The 19,795-nt window shown below is 44.6% G+C and overlaps 3 protein-coding genes and 1 long non-coding RNA gene across 8 annotated transcripts; 3 read left to right on the top strand and 1 right to left on the bottom strand.

Moving 5' to 3' along the window:
• Nucleotides 1-2,994: 2,994 nt before the first annotated feature.
• On the bottom strand, nucleotides 2,995-11,342 carry LOC120652028 (wall-associated receptor kinase 3-like). Of its 4 annotated transcripts, none has more exons than XM_039929716.1 (6): nucleotides 10,498-11,342; nucleotides 9,495-10,424; nucleotides 8,904-9,410; nucleotides 8,556-8,699; nucleotides 7,209-8,470; nucleotides 2,995-3,396 (listed from the first exon to the last, which is right to left on the bottom strand). In XM_039929716.1, exons 1-5 carry the CDS (start codon nucleotides 10,586-10,588, stop codon nucleotides 7,221-7,223), a joined length of 2,922 nt encoding a protein of 973 aa, XP_039785650.1. In that variant the 5' UTR covers nucleotides 10,589-11,342; the 3' UTR covers nucleotides 2,995-3,396; nucleotides 7,209-7,220. The 4 variants fall into 4 exon arrangements, with proteins under 4 accessions (XP_039785650.1, XP_039785651.1, XP_039785649.1 ...); XM_039929717.1 differs by lacking the exon at nucleotides 2,995-3,396 and adding an exon at nucleotides 3,456-3,881; XM_039929715.1 differs by lacking the exon at nucleotides 2,995-3,396 and adding an exon at nucleotides 5,970-6,184 and having other exon boundaries at nucleotides 10,498-11,341.
• Nucleotides 4,160-6,690, top strand: LOC120652032. Of its 2 annotated transcripts, none has more exons than XR_005666421.1 (2): nucleotides 4,160-5,015; nucleotides 5,669-6,690. It is a non-coding gene; the product is annotated as an uncharacterized LOC120652032 (long non-coding RNA). The 2 variants fall into 2 exon arrangements; XR_005666420.1 differs by having other exon boundaries at nucleotides 5,102-6,690.
• Nucleotides 11,343-12,298: 956 nt separating the features above from the next.
• Nucleotides 12,299-15,517, top strand: LOC120652030 (F-box protein At5g39250-like). Its single transcript, XM_039929718.1, has 3 exons — nucleotides 12,299-12,594; nucleotides 13,010-13,054; nucleotides 14,356-15,517. Exon 3 carries the CDS (start codon nucleotides 14,412-14,414, stop codon nucleotides 15,162-15,164), a length of 753 nt encoding a protein of 250 aa, XP_039785652.1. The 5' UTR covers nucleotides 12,299-12,594; nucleotides 13,010-13,054; nucleotides 14,356-14,411; the 3' UTR covers nucleotides 15,165-15,517.
• Nucleotides 15,518-16,182: 665 nt separating this feature from the next.
• LOC120652031 (40S ribosomal protein S19) lies at nucleotides 16,183-18,121 on the top strand. The gene is made up of 4 exons (XM_039929719.1): nucleotides 16,183-16,395; nucleotides 17,285-17,375; nucleotides 17,466-17,649; nucleotides 17,734-18,121. The coding sequence occupies exons 1-4, from the start codon at nucleotides 16,306-16,308 to the stop codon at nucleotides 17,804-17,806; spliced, it is 438 nt and encodes a 145-aa protein (XP_039785653.1). The 5' UTR covers nucleotides 16,183-16,305; the 3' UTR covers nucleotides 17,807-18,121.
• The last annotated feature ends 1,674 nt before the right edge of the window (nucleotides 18,122-19,795 follow it).

The following is a 19,795-nucleotide window of genomic DNA, read 5'->3' as shown; positions in this document are numbered from 1 at the left end:
AATAACTAATTAATCTCCAAGTATAAGTGTTTATTTCATATCTTATATTGGTATTGTACCTGCACTGTTCTCAGTATTTTACTTCAGGATGTGCCACCACTTTTATGGAACACAAAGCACATCTCTAGGCAAATTGACTGAAGAGAAGGAAAACAGTTTCAGTCTTGCAGGCATTATAAAAGGAGTACTACGAAACTATCCCAGTGCTATACATCATCATTTCGGCACCCAAAAAAGAAGAAGAACAAAGTTAACAACCCAATGTGCGAAGATCATGCAGGCAAATGAAACAATACAGTATAATTGGTTAGTTGCCAATAATGATAATAGAAGTTTCCGAGCAGAGTAAATTTATATATAAAAAAGAGGGGTGCGCTACAACAGACAATATGTTTAGAATGGCCTTTCATGCGCGGAAATACATACCTCTCATTCAGATCATAGTTAAACTTGCACTTAGGTTATCTCTGACTGCAATAGGTTCAACTGAAGAAACAATCCTTCTCGTGAACAACAACATGCTGTTTTGGTCATTTGGGAAAGCAAGGATCGGTGGATCAACCTAGGAAAGGTGTAGCAAGGTCCATGTTTTCCTCATTTGTTCTCATTTCACAACGGACAAACAGCAGCAGGATTCCCCTTTGCCATCTTGATGAAAACAGCCGTGCTTTTCTTCACCGAACCAGGGAATCTGACCGCAGTAAGCAGTCGTGCAGACTGCAGAGCATTGACGGATCGTCCCCGGCAGCGGCGCATGCAGATCCTGAGCGCGTGCGTGTCCCGCGGTGCTGACGCCTGAAGGCCCTTCAGCATATGGCGACCTTCAACGGCCGCTTTCTCAGTCAGTGGCAAGGCGGCGAGCCTCAGCTCAATGGATTCAGCTATTTCAGCAAACAGCGCATGGGCATCCTCTTCCGGCAAAGCGCAAACACCATGCCGCCCGAACGCGGCCGATATCGCATATCCACGTTTCGGGGCATTTGGTTCTTCGCTTCCCTCGATGCGTTGCTGCCTTGGAGCACGCCGCTCTGTGTCCTCTAGCCTTGCGCATCTTCCAGTGGAGCCAGAAACCCGAGGGAATGGAGCCGGGAAATGCAATTGAAGCCGGCACGTCGGCGCATCGGGCGGCGGAGTTGAAGCGGGCGCGGAGGGGCGGCGGAATATGGCGGCGCGGTGAGCCTGGGCGACGGCAGGGTCGCCGCTGGGTTGTGGTTTGGCCAGCAACGGTTGTTGGTGGTTGGCGGCGGCCGCCGCGGTTTGCATCTCAAAGTTTCGGCGATTCGCGTTCTCACTTCGCTTCGTACTCCCTCCGTTCTAAAATATAGATTATTTTAATTTTTATAAATTTATATATTTTACTAAACATACATTATATATGCATAACAAACACTATAAATTTAAAAAAATTAAAACGATCTACAATTTAGAGCGGAGGAAATATTTCTTTTCACAATATTTAGTTTTACCAGTCTTTTATTTAATATTTTTTCGCACTAGTATTTCCAACTACTTTTAGCAGTCTTTTGTTTAGTTTCTCTCGTTTAGTTTAGATTATTGTTTGTTTACTTTTTTGTTTAGTGCAGTGCAGGTTAGTTTCCGTCTTTCGTTTTTTTTTCGTTGGCTTCTTCTCTAGCTAGATTCCATCTCCTGTTATCTTATTGTTTCAGTTAAATCTTCTCATCTACTGTGCATCGTCAGTTAGTCTTCTAATTTCCATCTAACTAAATAGCTTTCAATATATTTGTTAATCTTCATTTCCTAGTCTTCCTTTAGTTCTTCCGTTTAGTCTAGATTTTTTCGACTGGCTGTGGCTGGTGCTGATTTGTTACGAGAGAAAAGTACTGCTGGCTGGCTGGTGTTGGTGCTGGTTTGGTGTGAGAAAAAAATATTGTTGACTGGTTTGCAGCGAACAGAGTGAGTTAGTCCTCCACTTTCCGTTCTAAGCTAATCTTTCTATTAGTTTCAATGTACTAGTTTGTTAATCATTTTGCCGGAGTTTCCACGTCTCCTTCATTTTCCGCTTTCGTACCTGCTTTATCTGTTTCCCGTTCACGTTCACGTGCACGCGCGCGGCTTGTCGCTCATGCCTGCCGTGTGCACGATCACACGCCTGCTGCTACTTTCTCACGTGCAGGCTGTGCAAGGGAGCGGTCGGCTTGGAGCAGCAGCGTTCCGGATTGCGCGTCCCTAAGAGCAACATCTGGATAAGAGACAGCGCCAAGAGGAAGAAGACCAGCATATTGAGCACGTCGAGCTGACGCCGTCGAGGGAGATCATCACTTAGACTGGAGACAAGGCTAAGAAGGAGATCACGTCGAGCTGACGCCGTCGATGGAGATCATCACTTAGACTGGAGACAAGGCTAAGAAGGAGATCAGCTTCGAGCGTTCAGGGCGATCGCCATCGAGAGAGATCGGAGCCAAAAGGACCTTGAGCGGAGCGTTGTCGGCGTAGGTTGAGCGAAGCGAAAAGAAGGCGAAGTCGGAGGAGGATGCGAAGCCGGTGGCAGTGGCTGTGGAGTACTACACTGGTCTGACGTTCATAAAGGCGCCGCACCCGAGCGAGCTGCCCTTGCCTACGTTTCACTTGTTCGTCAAGTCTTCGGATCCGAGCGAGTTGCCAATTCCGAAGTTCTTGAAGGCACGCAAGCCGGCTGACGACAACTGAAGAGTCGCAATTTTATGAGATGACATTATTATAACAACACCCACCGTTTGTAGTAATAGAAGAGGGAGCTACTTCTGTTAATCTAGTTTTGCTTGGCTCTATGCCTCTATAGTACTGCCCTTTTCTTTTCTCTTTTTGTAATTGGGTAGATTTGAAAATGGAGTACGAACTAGTATGTTAGTATCTCTGAGCTGTATAAACGATCTACTAGATACATCTTCTAAGTTGTTTTTGATGTGTTTGTGTGTCGTCAAATGTCATTCTTTCTTTTTACAAGCTGCTAGTGGGTGACGACTGGAGTATCAGTAGCCAAACAACACACAGGTGTGCCTGCCCGCAGGAATGACGATTGCTGGACACGATCTGGAGATGCCCAGATCGCATACGGGCTCAGTTTTGCACGTTCTATATATACACGAAAAGCTAAAAAGATAATAACCTTTCTAATGGTACCAATCTAGTGCCCAAATTCATCCGGAGTCATTGGAAATCATTGAAGCAATTTGCCAGTTTGGTGTCCAGAATCTTGTCTCAGTGCTGCGTCATCGTCTTTTGGGCTGTTGGGGCATGTATTGTTCTGCGTCCACTAGGTTCTGAGGAACGACGAGGGCTATTTGTTCTTCCGGCCCCGGCCCATGTGAGCTGTTCAATGCTCCAGGATCAGCCCGCTGCCGCTATCCCTGGGATGCAGGTGGGCCGTTCCGGCTGGAGGTCTCAGGAATCAGCTCACTGAAAAAAACAAACAAAAACAAAGCAATAGAGGATTGAGGTGAGAGGACAGCATGATCTAAAAAACAGCATAAATGGCATTTTCCTGCTCGTAGTTCAACAGTTTGGAGGATTCAGTAAGCATGACCTATCAAAAACATGCACCGTAATATTATACATTCCCAACTAAGCAATACAACGAAACAGGAATGGTCAGTTGGCCCAGACATCAGAAACGCTCACTTGCAGCCTGTAGAGCAATCCTTGAGCGTGTCAGAATTTTGTGTTTGGGCAAGGTTGCTGGGAGAGGCACCAAATGCCTGGAGTGGTATGACATCACAAACGCTTACCCAAACACAAAATTCTAGAAACAGTCACCCTATCAACCTTGCCCAGGTTGCCCTGTATGACAGGATGACTTTTGTCTAGAGCTCTTGGGCTGAGTAAACAACAGAACCATAACAAATCAACATGGATAGTCATTCACTTGGAAACCCTGATTACTTCTACACAAGAAACACAGCAAAGTTTAGCAATCTTCTAATATCGAAAGCTGGGTCGATTCCGCGGGCGGGTAGTAGGTCCACGTCGCCCGTTAGCCCACGAGTCGTCGGATTCGCCCAGCTCATGATGTCGACCGTTGGATCGTGCCAGCGCAATCCTCTCTCTGCCCGTTAAGCCGCGGACCCGAATACTCGTGAACCCGCTCGTCCCCTCCTCCCGGCGGATGAGGAGCCGCCGCATCGACCTGCCCGCCGAGTAGCCGCGCCGAGCCACCGCGCCGCAGCGCCTCCCACCAGGCCACCATGCGCCGCCGCGCCTCCCGCTGGGCCGCCACGCCACGCTGTGCCGAGCTACCTGCTAGGCCGCGGAGGAGGATAACGGAAGAGGAACCGCCACATCGAGTTGCCCGCTGGCTAGCCGCGCCGAGCCGTCAAGCCTCCCTCGGCGGCCTGGCCCGGCGGCGGCCGGCCGGGCCCCACGCTGCGCCGTGCCGAGCTGCCTGCCGGGCTGCGGAGGAGGAGAATGGAAGACGAGGAGGCGCCGCGGAGAAACCGTCGCGTCGAGCCACCTGCTAGGCAGCCGCGCCGAGCCGCCATATCTCCCTCGGCGGCGCGGCCCGGTGGCGCGGCCGTGGTCTTGCGCCGGCGGCGGCTGCCGCGCCTGGGCCGCGGCTCGCGCTCCATCCCTCGGGCAGCTTCTAGAAACGTAGTCTCCCTCGACCGGTCGACCCATCACCGCTTCCCCGCCTTGCAGCCACACCCCTCCACGTGATGGCCTGATGGGCTCACCGGCGGCGCTCGTCCAAGCGGCAGCTGTGACTTGGGTCCCTAGCACTGGTGCTCCTCCCGTCATCCACCGTGCGCTCCGAGTATGGGCGCCGCGCGCTCCGCGCAGACATTCCTGCTTCGCAAACTGCAGCCAGCCACCTGCAAGCAAGTACCAAAGCAAAGGGATCCCCGAGCAAGAAGGTGACCGGCTCTGGTGCTGTGCAGCTCCCCCGCGCCCTTGTGCAATGTCCCATGCAGCAGAGTCCGTCGGTTACTGCCCCAGGAGTTCCAGTGGCCATTGACATGACTAATGTCCAGCAGCTGCTCGAGGAAATGCCTCTATGGTCAGTACATTTCCAAATTTCTTGGGTGAGTACTCAGCTGTTGTTGTTTGGATTTTCCTCATTGCATGACACCTAAACTGAATTGTTTGTTAACGACTTAATTGATGCAAGGGATTGGTATACTTGTGGAATCGATTTGTGTCACTTGATGGATGAAATTAAGCATCAGTAATGCTCAACAACATAGCGGGCACCTCATGGCACTTCCTAACTGCAATGGCTCTCATTTTTTTTTCCTAAAGTACATGCATCTCGATAGACAATCTGTAGATGATCAGCCAAATTAATAAAAGTTGCCAAACTGTGATGATTGTTGGCCTTTCTCTCCATTCATTCCTCTCATCCTTCCTCAAACCCACCCTGGATATGCTTTTCCTGTGTTACAGTTTAAGTAGAAGAGAAAGAATCTCCTTACATGCTCTTCTTCATTTGCTTCCATGCCCCTTGATTACAAGTTGAAAATTAAAATGTCAATGTAGCATATACATTTTTTATTAAGACTGAGTCCTGAGTGGAAAACACAATCCCTAAACTTAATTGTGCAGGAACAATGCATATTGTGCCAGAGCACTCATTGAGGTTGCTCCTTATGCTAAAATAACTGAAAATTGATAAACAAATTATCTAATTGTTTTGTCAGCAATTACTTTACTTTTCATCCATTTCTTCAATTTCCAGCACGCAATCTTCTTGATCTTGAGTATATTGTCTCTGGCCCCAACTTTGGCCTGCTCCTCAGTAGCCAGTTTATTCAACAAAGCAAAATAGTCGACGGATTGTCCAACTAGCATACGGGATGGATCTAAGGCCCACCTATCAATGATATAAGATGGACAAACCTAAAGCTTACTTGCTTTAGCAATAGGTATAGATTACTTACTTCTTCCAATCTATCTGCTATCACGGGCATGTTTAATTTCTGGCTAACATCTCTGCTAATTTCTTTTCAGGTAGAAAATAAAACATGTACTTTAAGTTGTATAGTAAGCTGTTCAGAGCATCTTTATTAAAAGTTTCTATATATGGATCAATATGTTTTCCAATTCGCTTGACCACCATGTGCTGTTGCAATGTTTCAGAGGTACAAATTTATTTTCAAATTCTGAAGCTTTTCGTTTCTGCAGAATGGCTTCACCACTGGGAGCTCCGATCCTGACGATTCCGGCCACAAGAGGATGGGGTTCAAGCATTGAACTACAGTACAAACAAATTATTACTTATTCAAATAATAATTTAAACTAAATTATCCAAGAAAGAATTTATATTGCTGCTATCTACAGCTTCCTCTGTAGCCAGTTTATTCAACAAAGCAAAACAGTCAATGCAGGTCACTAATATTTAATTTGGTTCAAGTATCACTATATTCAGAGTTATGTATATTTCTGTAATTTGAGCGCTGGCCTTCCATCTCCGCCTGGCTCTCCTTTTTTTAATCTCTACTTATATTCACTAATGTTGCAATTCACTTGCGGAGCTGTCGCTATTTCTCAATGCACGGTGTCACAGACGGCAGATCACAGAGCACAGATGGCAAAGACAGGACCTCTTAAGCCCCAACACAATCTATATGTAAGCACGAAGAATGTGCTGCATCTATACTACGATATCTAATAATTTATGTAATCTTTGAGTCTAAGAGTTCATATAAATCAGTATGAATTATATAGCTTTGTTCATGAAAAGTCATTCATATTCACACACGTCCAACGAGCAGAACAGGTAGCATCACAAAATTCTGGAAAAGATGTGTACTGACGTTGTACAGATGAATACAGCAAATAAAAAATTACTATTCCTGCTCACCTTAATCTTTTATCAATAATGCTGAATCTGCTTATACTAAAGACAAAGAATAGTACATTGAGCTGGTAATCCATTTGGAAATGGATCACAATTCACAAGCCTAAACTGGTCAGCTCTACGGTGGGCGCGGCAAATCCGCGCTTGTGTTTCTAGTGCATTTGAAAACCCACTTACAAAAAGAAACTCAAAGTAATTGTATGGTAAATTTATTCAACCTTCAACCAACTCACTAACTACATGGACTTGGTATATTAATATGCAGTGCTACAGTTTTCATGATAAAAACTTGTAGGGTATCCAGAGAAAATCATACGGCGAATTTGTTCAAGCTTCAACTGACTGACAATGTGGTAGATCGAATATGAGGTGTTTCAGTTCAAATGATAAAACAAAGAAGCTGGATAGTTCTTCATACCAAAATGTATGGTCAACGAGGAAACTCTGCAGAATATATCATTTCTTGCTCCATAGTGTGGCACCTGGAGACAGCCTGAGATGATAGATTAGCAACAAAGCCAATTTCAGCTCTCCTGGTCATGGTCAGGGAAGTAGATCTATACGATAATGATTGCGAGGTTTCCCTGCCTCTTTTTGACTCCTCTTTGTGTGTTCTAGATATTTTAGCTCTTAGGAGTTGCAATCTTAACTCCACCTCTTTCATTTTAGGTCTGTTTTCTCCTTTAGACCTTAAACACATCTCCGCGACCACGGCAATTTCATCAGTTTCACTTTGGTTGGCTTCCTCAGCAACTTGAGGGTCCACCATATCCATAATAGTTTTATCCCTAAGTGCTTGAAGGAAACAATGACACAAGTTCTGCTTTTCACCAACGCAGTTGAGGAAAATTGACTTTTTCCGTGTTACGAGCTCAACAAGTATCACGCCAAAACTATAAACATCACTCTTTTCAGTCAACTGGCCCGTATAGTAATATTCTGGATCTAAGTACCCAAATGTCCCCTGCACAGCTGTAACCACACGAGTCTGATCAATCGAAATGGATCTGGAAGCACCAAAGTCTGAAACCTTTGCGGTGAGGGCATCATCCAAGAGTATGTTAGTTGATTTCACATCTCTATGAAAGATTGGTATAGCGGCAGAAGAATGGAGGTAAGCAAGTGCCCCTGCAGCTTCTAGAGCAATCCTGATACGATCCTCCCATGTTAACAAGCATTTGGCACCCAGATCGCCATGAAGAAGATCATGAAGTGTGCCATTGGAGATGAATTCATACACGAGAAGAGGCACCTCGGATTCAAGGCAACAACCAAAAAGTTTCACCACATTGCGATGAATTATCTGGGATAGGATGGCCACCTCATTAACAAATTGATCAATCTCACTTTGCTCCACAAGTTTGGACCTTTTGATGGCGACTACCCGTTGATCGGATAAAATACCCTTGTAAACTGTGCCATGACCTCCATGTCCGATAATTCGTGTTGAGTCAAAGTTGTTGGTTGCTTTCTCTAACTCCTCCAATGAAAATATTCTTGTGTTATGTGTAACACTTTCACTGGACGAGATCAGCTGCTCCAAGAGTAGACCTTTGTTTTTCCGGAAGTACGCCTTTCGGATTTTCTTTTGCGTGCCTCTCTTCCACCTTTTGACTGATATAATTGCAGTCAACGTAAGAAGTAGAACTCCAAATCCACTGCTAATTCCAACAGAAATCCCTACATAAGTATTTGCAGCAATTGAAAAGTTATATTTCAACTGGAGTTTATAGAGACATCAAATGACAAGGAAAGTGTGACATACCCAAAAGAATATTTTGCCCCTTAATAGAAGTGCACTGCCTTCGTACTGGATCAAACGACATACCATGAGGGCAACAACTATAGCTTCCTTGAAAGTTATAGCATGTCCCATTACAATAGTTTGGTATCAAGCACTCATCAATATCTGAAAATAGAATTCCAAACAAAATAAACTGGAGCGGATAAAACATAATTCACTTCTGATGATGAATCCTATTGCTTTATTTCAACTACACATTCATTAATATCTGGCTTACATTCAAATTCAACAGATAGCATACAGAGTCAAATATGCCTATTCTTGTTGCCTAATCAAATGCATGCATTGGATACTTTAGAGAATGTGTACCTGTACATCCATTTTGAACATAAGGATTTCCTTCAAATCCAGGAGAACACTTGCAACGATAACCAGCATAGATTGTCCCACGTGTAACACCAATGCACTCGCTGTTTGTGCTGAGGCATGCATAAGTACTGTTTTGTTTTGCACTTTCACATGTCGAATTGGTTATTGACCAGCTCCAAGCACCATACTCTTCAGAAAAGCCAGATTGCCCCAAACCATAAATTAACTGCTGGCCAAAGTAATCAGAACCACCATAGTATATTGATAGATAATTTGTGTTGGTATCTTCAGATTCTGAAAGCTTATTGACATACAGGAGTCCTTCATCTAATGAAATATTTGTCACTTCATATTTTGCAGGTGGTCTTGCAATAAGAGTGCGGTTGGATGCGCAATTCAGTTGAAATCTCCTTTTAGCAAAACACCCTGGCTCCAGCCCAAAAGGGAAAGGAATATATGTCTTGCCACATGATCGAGAACAGTTCGTCTTTGGGGTTGGGTTATACTCTGCTCCAGTTTGATAACCAAAAGTATGTCACAAGATAATAATCAATTACAAAAAGAAACACTTGAGAGTAATTGGGTGCATACCTTGTTTGCAATCATCAAGAAGGTAAGGATTGCCACCATCAAAGTTTCCAGAGCAAGCACAAGAGTATCCTCCATTTTGCACATCCATGCAATTGCTATTGCTGCATGCATACTGCGTCTTATTATTCAATTGGGCACTCTTACAGTTGGGTTCATCTGCAATGACTGTTGAGAGGTATGCCGGCAAAGCACCAATGGTACTTGCATTTATTTTATCGGACAAAAGCTCCATAATACTAAACTTATATGGACGGAAACTTAAGAAAGCCTTGACATTGATATCACTGAAGGGTTGTGGTATTGTATCATTGCTTTTAATGACAGTCACTGTAAACCCTCGAAACGGCACAGGGAATGTGACGGTGCAGCAACCCATGCCATTGCAGCTACCTCCTTGTGATGCTATGCGCATAGCCGCCATGGAGGAACACTTGCTTGTGCAATGACCTACAAGGTCACCGGTGTCTGGGTGAAACAGGTAGACCCCGATTCCGCAACCAAGGAACGCAAAGTAATTATAAGACTCGATGTTGAGATTCCGCCCTGGAGACTGCCATGACAGGTTGTAGGTGCCGACGCCCGGTGCCATGGGGATGGTGTACACAAAAGAGGCAAGGACAGTTCCTGAAGGATAGAGGCCGGTCACCTGAGTGGTGGTGTTGCCCAAGAGGAGCTTCCAAGGTTTGGTAGTCCTATTGCAGGTTACCTCAAATCCCTGTCGGGAGCAGCCAGGCCCGATGCCAAAGGGGTACTGGATGCTCACATCGTCACAGGTTTTGGGGCAGTGCGCAAGACTATCAGCAGAGGGAGGATGAGCTCTGGATGCGACCAACATGATGGTGGATGTTATGCTCCATATCAATACCAGCTGCATGGTAGCAATTGCAATTCCCTTTCCTGAACCCATGAAATGGGAGACAAGAAAACACCCTGTTTTATAGCAAATAGCCTATCAATGGGTCCGTGGAAATTTCCTGGATACAATTGGTCTTCACTGGCTAACCTCTCATGGAAGGACTTCTTGCCAGGCAATTATTTTGATTGATTTGACCACACTGTTGTTCACTGGAACCAAACACATCAGCATCAACCATTCAACCATCAGTTTGTCTTGGTCATTGTGATGTGGACATACATCAACCACATTACAACACTGGTAAAGATTGACGGACTTGATCTTGGATAAGACTATGTCATGCACTTCATTCACACAGGTGTACAGGATGAGTGTGAATGTGATGACCAATTGCAGGCAGTACACTGGTAGTGGTACCAGGTAATCCAAATATTCCAATTTCAGGTTGTGTATACATACTACATACTGCCTGACGTGTGAGCACTCTAAAATGTAAATCGGGCATTGACTATCCATAGGGCACTATCACCATGCAACAGGTCGACAGGTAACAAAAGGTTATTCCTATTTCAATTCCTAGCAACCTACTCTGTTAAACGATTTGGTGGTGTGCAGGAAGATGCAATCGAATTCCATCGAAAGACTGTTTCCTTCGCTGCAACTTCGCATGACCAAGACTCGTGGGAAAACACAAAAGCCATGTGCACGTGCACCGCGTGGATTCTGGATGGGAGGAAATTACTACCATGGCGACGAAGAAAGAGTTGCGGGAGAGGAGAGACGACAGCCAGGGGGGAAACCGTAGTCTGCTGCTGCTGCCGTTGGAGCGCAGCAGGAAAGCTGTCGTCGCTACTCATCGCCGAGGCGCTGGAGCGTGCCGACCGGCCCGCTGCAGCTGCTCCCGCCGCGCGCCGCTCAAACGCGTGCTCGGTTCTCGCCCACGGCGACGGCGACGGCGGTGGATTGGTGTTTTGATGATGGGACAGGTCACAGGGGGGCCTTCCTAACAGCTCGAAAGTGCATTCTTGAATTACGCTTCCTAAATCTAAAAGCGCATTGCGGTTGTGCTAACCCCGGGCATCGTTCGCTAGTCAGTGCCCAGGACGGAGCTGCTAACCTTTCTTTCTCGGGCTTCCGCTTCTGCCCTCTGAAGTCTGAACAGAACATTATCATCTCGCAAAAAAAAATTCACATATTTATCACTCCTAGGTGTGATTCAAACATGTTTCTATAATCCATCTGTTTCAATATAGTTACGTTTTCATCTCGAAACCAATTATCATAAAAATAAAGCTGCGTTTTTCTTTTTATTTTCGATTTATAACTTGTGTTGAGTTGGGGATGTTTGTAACCTACAAGACTTCATAAATTCATAGGGAACCCCCACACCAATATCTTGTAATCAATATCAAGAATTGATAAGAAAGATAAAAATAATTTTCAGTTTTTGAAAACAATTCATGAGGACTGAATTCTCACAAAAGTATAATATAAATAAGAACAAGATGAAAATATATCCTACAAGAGTTTTGCTGTTCTTTCGCAAAAAAAAAGAAGAGTTGCGCTGTTGATGTTCTATAAGTTAAGAGTGCGCTTAGGTTTGAACTTCATAACCTTCCATGCTAAACCAAAAGCTTAAAACTACAATACTATGTCTGATCTGACGAGTAAAAATCCTAAAATAATCTATTCCGTTTCCACAAGTAAAATGAATATGCTGAGTTGCTGACTACTTGACTTCTATTGCTCAGTTGGTGCATAACTAAATACGTGATACTGTGCAAATCTCCTATTATAGAGCTGCAGACATACGTTTAGCATAAACACGTCTACTAAAGATTTTAAAAAGATGACACTGAATTCGATGGTTTATAGTACTAGAAAAAAATAAAAAATAGAAATGAAACTAAACAAAATAAGGAAAAGGAAAAGAATTTAAAAAGGTAACCCTTCGGCACCTCCTTCGGCCGGCGGCCGGCCAGCTCACCTAATCTTCCTCGCACTTCTGACTTCCCGTTCCCTTTACCTGGGCCGGCGGCGAGGTACAAACCAACGCCGCCCTCTTCCTCCGGCGGGATCCGGGCTCGCCGCCCTTGCTTGTCCAGCTGGGCACGTGCGCCCCTCCCCCCCCCCCCCACGGACTTCGATTGACGCCCCCTTCCTTGATCCGTGCGTCGAAGCCTTCTCCTGCGCTTGCGTGGGGTCGAGATCCAACCTGGCACGGACTGATTCCTTCCTCTGTCGGTAAGGGATCTCTGGATCGCTTGGATTGGTTATTACAGCTTGTAGTAGTGAGTTCCGTTCTTCAAGATTTTTTTTTTCTTTGCTGTGAGAGTCGAGTACGACTGTTTCCTACTGGGATTTAGGATTCGGGAGAAATCCAACTTGTATGTTGGGGATTTAGCTGATGCGTGGTGGGGAACTAGTACCCTCGAATTCATCATCCAATTAAACTGAACCTTATTCGTGATCTGTGTTCAGTTTGGCCTTGTTTCTTGATATGCCATAGTTCCTGCTCCATTTTTAATTAATGCAGGCTCATTTTGATTTGATTAAATGTAATACTCTATAAACTGGTCGCCATATACACCAAGCGATATCACTTGCAAAGCCAAATGCTTCTGCTACCTCGAGTAATGTTTTCTTGATGTTTGTGCAGGAGACAGCGAAGACTTGGATATTTTGCATACACACAGAATCTTCTGTAAGTTCTTACATCTTCTGAATTCTTGATCCAACATTGGACTATACTGGCGAATTTAAACCTTGCATTCCTCTTCTTTCTTGTTTTAACTTTTCTTCCGCCCACTGTGCAATAGTTTTCTTTGATGAATTCATGGAAGGGTGATGCCCATTTCCTGAAGACATCCCTTGTTTATTTTCAGAGCTGCCATGCTTAGTGGTTAGTAAGAATTATGACTTATGGGGTACAGGTCGTGTTCTTTGATGGGGTTTGTGCTTCTGATTGAATCTGCACTTATACAGATTAGTCACACACTGAAAAGGGAAAAAGGAAATATTTGCTTCATACTCAACTAAAAGGGCATGCTATTGTGATACTGAGAATGATTTCCCAACAACATTGATAAGACTCTTTTTACTTGATTTTGAACTTCTACCTCCATGGTGCCATAGTGGACATCAGTTTGGTGCTCTGTCCAAATCATTTTGTCCCTAACATCCCCTGTTATCTAGTCATCCGACTAGATGCTAGTAGTTGTGGTGATGGTTCAGGCATTCCTATTACCCCCTCCCTAATTGTCAGACCACATGATTTTTTTAATAGATCCAGAACATTTCTGGCATTTATTAATAAGTAGAAGAGATGATTATAGGTGCCAGAGGTCCCCATAGTTCTCCCTGCTCAGGCGCATGGTGTGAACAGGTGGAACATCATATGAGCTCCCACCAAAGAATAGAAATAAACGTACTATTCGCTTAAGTTGGAAATAACTAGAGGCTCATGGAGTCGAGGTGCTTTGCACCACCAAAATTCCACAATCTTGCTTCATCCTGAATTTCAGAGATCATCAACACCGTTATCTTTCTTGTCTTTTGGAAACACAATTTTTTCTTTTCTTCCAAAGTCTCGAAATGACTAGGATAGTGATTGAGCGAATTCCTTTTCCGTACGTATACAAGGAATCCCCAGCAACCCCTGCTATGTTAGTTGCTGGTGGCTAGGGAGGATGGATCAAGGCTCTGTCAAGGAACTATTTCTTTTTCTTGTGGTTGTATCCTGGGCCTGTGTAGTTAACCATAACTTCTGGTGAACCTTATATTTCATGGCATGGAATGCAAATACTATTCTTACCGGGACTATGTGTAAACCACAACCCGATGCACTGTGAAGTGTTATTCTATGTTGTCATCTTTCTGCAATTAATGAGTATTATTACTGTGAAAATGAAGAATTGAATATAGGAGTACTTTGAACATAGTATTTTTTTTCACTTTAATTGGTGATAGGCATGTCTCAATGCATCTTTTGTTTTTTGTTTCCAGAATCCTGCATCTGGAGGTGTCAAGGATATTCCATTTCCTTCAGTTCTTGGATAGGAATGGACACTGAATTTCCTGATGAAGTTCTCAAGTCTGTTTTCCCGTTATTGGATGGGAAAGATCTAGTATTTTGCATGCTTGTGTGCCGTCAGTGGCGCGAAATCGCGAAGGATGATTACTTCTGGAAATGCATTTGCTCGCGGAAGTGGCCATCCATTTGCAAACAGCCTCCTTCTGACGCAAACTATCAGAGGCTTTATTTAACCTTCTCCCAGCCACAGAAGATGCATAACCTTCCTGTACCAAAGCTCATATTTGAGGATCTTGTTTTTTATATTGATATGTGGCTTGAAGGATCCCTCATCTTTTCTCAAGCAATTTCAGGTTGCACCCTTCGAGAAGGCCTACAGTGCGCACCTCGTGGCATTCCGGATATACTTGCAGCACATTTGAAGTCTGTAGAGTGCATCCTGATGTTGGAAGTTGAACCCAAGTTATCAATCCCTATGGGGCCAGCCATTACTGTATCTGTTCTTGCCCACCGCAAGGATTCCAATAAGATGGCCTGCATCATTAACAAGTCAACCTTCGATTACATTGACAGTAATGCTGCTCGTGCACTGGCTTATGAATATCTCAGGTTTTCACCCAGAAACCCATTCATATCAGACATTCGGGCATGGATGTCCTTGCTTTTCCTGTACAAAGGAGCAAACGTCATTGAGGTATTTGGTATTGAACTTGATTTCTGTGACGCGGCAAAATCAGAAACTGAAATCCTATGGCTTTTGGATATGCTTGATTGGAAATAGAAGGGTTTTCCCCCCCTTGTGACTCGACGGTCGACACATGTAAAGAATGTTCATGATTAGTTGATCTTTTCCTGTTGGGAGCATGTATACTACTGAACTATAATGTTCTGGAAAATTGGAATAAGTGGCATCTGCCACTCCTTGTGCTAGCAGTGCACTGTTGTTTCTTAGCTTCTTTCCCTGAAACGATTGCTCACCTTCACAGGGTACAACTGTTTCTTAGTTTCTCTCCCCTGAAACTGTTGCTCATCTTCACACCTTCCTTGCAAATGTTGGAAACATGTCTTGTAGGGTTGGGTGACCAACTTCTTTATCATGTCATCTAATGTCCCAGATTATGCAGTTGGTCGTCATGAGTTTTGTATATTGAGTCTAAAAATGTAAGATCTGCTATATTTGTGTCGTCATGTCGACTCTTGCCGAGTCCGAAGCATGTCGGGAAAATGAACTGTTATCGATACTTTCGGATGGTCAAGAATGCACGGGATCCGGCCTGCATCTGAACATCTCATCCAGTCTCTTCGAGTTCTATGCCGGTCATCCATGCATTTTCACGTTCTCATATATTGCAGCGGTAGCGAGCTGGTTATGTTTGGTTGTTATCCAGTTTTATCACAAATTTTTTAACTATAAGGGGACCAACTAACCTTAGGCAAAATATTACTAAAAAAATCCTTAGGCAAAATTAGGCGAGAAAGTCAATATGACAAAATCAGGTATTTTAAGTTATCAATATGACAAAACCTTAGGCAGAATTAGGCGATAAACCTTAGGACGATATGATTTTTTTTTTGCGTGCAAAATCAGGTGTTTTAAATCAGGAAGACAAAATCGGCCTATCCCAAAAATTTAGAGGTTAAATGGGCCATTTCCTTGTTCATTCGTTCTCGGCCCAACTCGGGCACGAACACCGTGCTCAGCCGGCCCGTACCATTCCCCAACCCTAAACCCACCTGCTGACGCCGTCGTGACCGTCCGATCTCCATCTGACGCCCCAAACCCGAACCCATCTCCTATATATTTACGCTCCGCCACCCACGCCGCCCCCGACAAAACCCTAGCCCCCAGCAGCCGCAGCGGCCACCACTTCGCGTCCCCTGTCTCCCTCTCGTCACCCGTCGGCGGCGGCGGCAGCGGCAGGATGGCGGCTTCGACGGCGAGGACGGTGAAGGATGTCAACCCGCACGAGTTCGTCAAGGCCTACTCCGCCCACCTCAAGCGCTCCGGCAAGGTAATGCCCCGCCTGACTCGCCTTTCCTTTCCGATCCGGCGCTGCAGTCCGTAGAGTGGTCGCGCCCTCCGTCGGCGCTCGTGGCCACATCTTGCCCCATGCTGTACCTAGCTCCGGATCCCGCCGTCGCAGCACGGGTTCGGTCGCGCACGGCAACCGCTCTCCACTGCTCGCGGCGTTGGCGGCCGTGACCCGGCGCCTAGTCTCTGGTTTTGGAGGAAAAGCGGTCTTCACAGATTTGCTTGATTAGATGTAGGGGATAACTTGTTTGGGATTGGTAGGGTTTGGAGTAAGAAATGAACTGAATCATTAGTTGTACTGCTGGAAGGGAACCACTAGCATCTTCAGTTGTCTACACTTCAATGATTGTATGTCTTTTCGAATTAAGTACACACACAAGTTAGTCTTTGTCATACTATCTGCTATAGCTCTGTGGAAATGATGCTCTCGTTGGTCTTTTTGACCAACGAGGAAGGTAAATGGTCTTTGTTGCTGTGGTTATTTGGTTTATGCCTATGTAGATTGTAAAAGTTAGTCTTGAGAGAACATTTTTGATTATATGTGCCTGACTGCAAAGAGGATCAAATGATACATATAAATGGATGTAGGCAAGTTTTAAGAATTCCAAAAGTTCTCTATTATTCATATTGGAGTCTTGAGTGAACCTTAGCACTGTTCAAAAGGTTGTTTTCGGAATCCAAATCCTTTGGATTCAAACATGTCTAAATATTTCAATGAACTCCCTTCAAAATATACATTGAAGTGATAGTTCATTCTGTTGGTGTGTTCAAAATGTTGTTTTCTACTCTTTTGCATTAGTTTCCTTCCATGGATAATGACTAATTCCCAGTGTTGCTATGTGTAATAACTTTTCTTTATCTTCTGTTAGATGGAGCTCCCTGAGTGGGTTGACATTGTGAAGACTGCGAGGTTCAAGGAGCTCCCTCCTTATGACCCTGACTGGTACTACACCAGGGCTGGTGAGGAATCTTGTTCTTCTCCAATATCATGTATGAACTTAAATATCCAGGTTTTGTGCATCAATCTGATTTCTAATTTTGTCCCTGCAGCCTCAATTGCAAGGAAGATCTACCTCAGGCAAGGCATTGGGGTGGGTGGATTCCAGAAGATTTATGGTGGCCGCCAGAGGAACGGCTCCCGCCCACCACACTTCTGCAAGAGCAGTGGTGCCATTTCACGCAACATCCTGCAGCAGTTGCAGAAGATGGGCATCATTGATGTTGACCCCAAGGGGTAATCCAACTGTCAAGTGCCTTTGTCTTGCTTGTTAACTCTTTGTGGTTGTGAAAAGTTTGCTTATTGTTTGTTTTGGTGCAGTGGGCGGCTCATCACCTCCCAGGGTAGGCGTGATCTTGACCAAGTAGCTGGAAGAGTTGCTGTTGACGCATGAGCATCTCAGCGTTCTGTTTTGATGATGTCCGTGTTTGATGGTTAAGATGGCTACACTTTATTTGCAGTTTTGAACTAGGACTTGCCCTGCCTTGCTGGTTCAGAGAATTTAAGATTTAATGCATCTAGTTATGGAACTGCACTATGTTTCCCCCAAGTACCTAATGCAGTATTGGAACTCATTCTGGAATGAAACAAAGGAATTGTGCTTGTGATGTGAATGAGCAGCCCATGTCTTGCCATGTTGATTAGATGAATACGTTATACTGTTTTACTAAACTTTGATCGTGAAGATTATAAGTGGAAATTTTATGTATGCAGTTATGATTGTTTCTCGTCATGAACGAATGTGTCAAGTAGAAGCATCTCTAGCAGTCCTATCCCTCACTATTTGGTACTCTAGCATTTCTTTTAAACCTTTCCCTTTCCCAATGATTATTGGTTATGTTGCATCCTAACTACCTCTAATAATTAGAATTTCTACCTTAATATACTACCGTATTGGGAGTATATAATTTACTGCTGGAGGTGCTCTAGCTTCTTAATTCTAGTATGCATCTGTGTTGCAATATGAGTTGGGCCCTGTTTGGGGAGCTTCTAGCAGCTTTTGCTTCTCCAGGAAGCTCCAAAAGCCACAAGCTCCCCCAAACAGGTCAGATTCTTCTAAAAACAAAAGCTCTAAAAGCTTGCTTTATACTACAATCTTAGAAGCTCCTGTGGGTTAGCTTCCTGAGCTTTTGTACCATCTGACCCTCTCTCCGTCTCGCGGAGCTCAGAAGCTCCCGTGGGTTAGCTTCCTGAGCTCGCTGCTGCCACGAGCGGAGCGGGCCACAGCAGCGGCTCCTTTCCGTTTGCGGAGCTCGCCGCTCCCGTCTGCGCCAGCTGCTGCCGCCACGAGCGGAGCGGCGCCACCACCCCCTCCGCATTGAAAAGCTTCGTTGAAGAAGCTTCCCCAAACTGAACTTGCTAGCTTTTCCCGAAAGCTGATTCCTACACCAGCGGAATGTGCTTCTCCGGGAATCGCTTTTGGAGAAGCTGCCGCTCCGCCAAACAGGGCCTTGGTGTCGTTGTGTTTGTTTCGCGCGCGATCTGCTGTGATGATTGAAACCAGCGTTCAACTAGGATTGGCTGGCCCCTGGTCTTCATCCCCGAAACGGCTACTAACAATTCCTTAGTCGAGCTGTTGAAGGAGGGCATAATTTGGCCATTTGGGATGGTTCCGCAGTTAATATCTGGTTGCCAAGGCCAAGAGGAACTACGAGAAGGCATTACAGGTGCCCCACTCTTTCTCGCCTGCTTGGCAGTATGATTGGGTGTTTGTGGCACAAAACTTGGCAACTACTATCGGCAAAAGAGGCGACCACATACCATTTTTTTATTATTATTATTATGGGGGCACCAACTGACTACATAGGCAATTCTACCGCACTTCATTTTATCAACTAATTCAGGACTTTGGAAATGATACTGTGTATTTTCCATGGAAAATACTTATTGCATTTTCTTTGAAAACCATGCTAAAATTTGTGTTGAAAGACTGCTGATGTCCTAAACATGTAAATAAGATTTCAGCTGTTGAGAGTGCAATCAGGGGCAATTTTTCAAGGAGACAGTGGTGCAATGCCAAAACAAGAAAAACAGAGAGTTCCGAAGGTTGAGGAGCATATCATTCCAATCATCTGATATTACATTTTTTAGAGTTATAGGGCATAGCTACTTAGCTACTTATTTGAGTTTAGCCAAACCTGAGAAGAGAGATTCCCTTTTTCTACCTCACTATCTAGGTACGAATGTTATTCAGAAAATTCCACCTTTATTTTGTTTAGGGCAGCTACTTCATTAGAAGCACAACCTCTAACCAGGCAAACCAGCTTTCTAAACGTTCTAACTCTAAACTGCCACCTATCCAGGGCAGTCTTTTCTTATCACAGGCAGCCAATGTTTTAAGAACTAGTTATCTAAATCTATCTTTCTCTAACCACCATTTTTT

The sequence above is a fragment of the Panicum virgatum genome, chromosome 9K (assembly GCF_016808335.1).
Source record: "Panicum virgatum strain AP13 chromosome 9K, P.virgatum_v5, whole genome shotgun sequence".
In the NCBI taxonomy this organism is placed as follows: domain Eukaryota; kingdom Viridiplantae; phylum Streptophyta; class Magnoliopsida; order Poales; family Poaceae; genus Panicum; species Panicum virgatum.
The sequence above is the reverse complement of the archived record's forward strand: the minus strand, read 5'-3'. Positions and strand labels throughout refer to the sequence as shown.

What these genes read in the sequence shown, in the direction of transcription:
- LOC120652028 (XM_039929716.1), bottom strand. Translation starts at nt 10,588, where the DNA reads ATGGTTGATGCTGATGTGTTTGGTTCCAGTGAACAACAGTGTGGTCAA. An exon ending in TGTTCAAAATGGATGTACAG is followed by an intron (nt 8,700 to 8,903) that starts GTACACATTCTC and finishes TTCTATTTTCAG; the next exon opens with ATATTGATGAGTGCTTGATA. An exon ending in GGGGCAAAATATTCTTTTGG is followed by an intron (nt 8,471 to 8,555) that starts GTATGTCACACT and finishes ATACTTATGTAG; the next exon opens with GGATTTCTGTTGGAATTAGC.
- LOC120652030 (XM_039929718.1), top strand. Translation starts at nt 14,412, where the DNA reads ATGGACACTGAATTTCCTGATGAAGTTCTCAAGTCTGTTTTCCCGTTA.
- LOC120652031 (XM_039929719.1), top strand. Translation starts at nt 16,306, where the DNA reads ATGGCGGCTTCGACGGCGAGGACGGTGAAGGATGTCAACCCGCACGAG. An exon ending in CTGGTACTACACCAGGGCTG is followed by an intron (nt 17,376 to 17,465) that starts GTGAGGAATCTT and finishes TTGTCCCTGCAG; the next exon opens with CCTCAATTGCAAGGAAGATC. An exon ending in ATTGATGTTGACCCCAAGGG is followed by an intron (nt 17,650 to 17,733) that starts GTAATCCAACTG and finishes GTTTTGGTGCAG; the next exon opens with TGGGCGGCTCATCACCTCCC.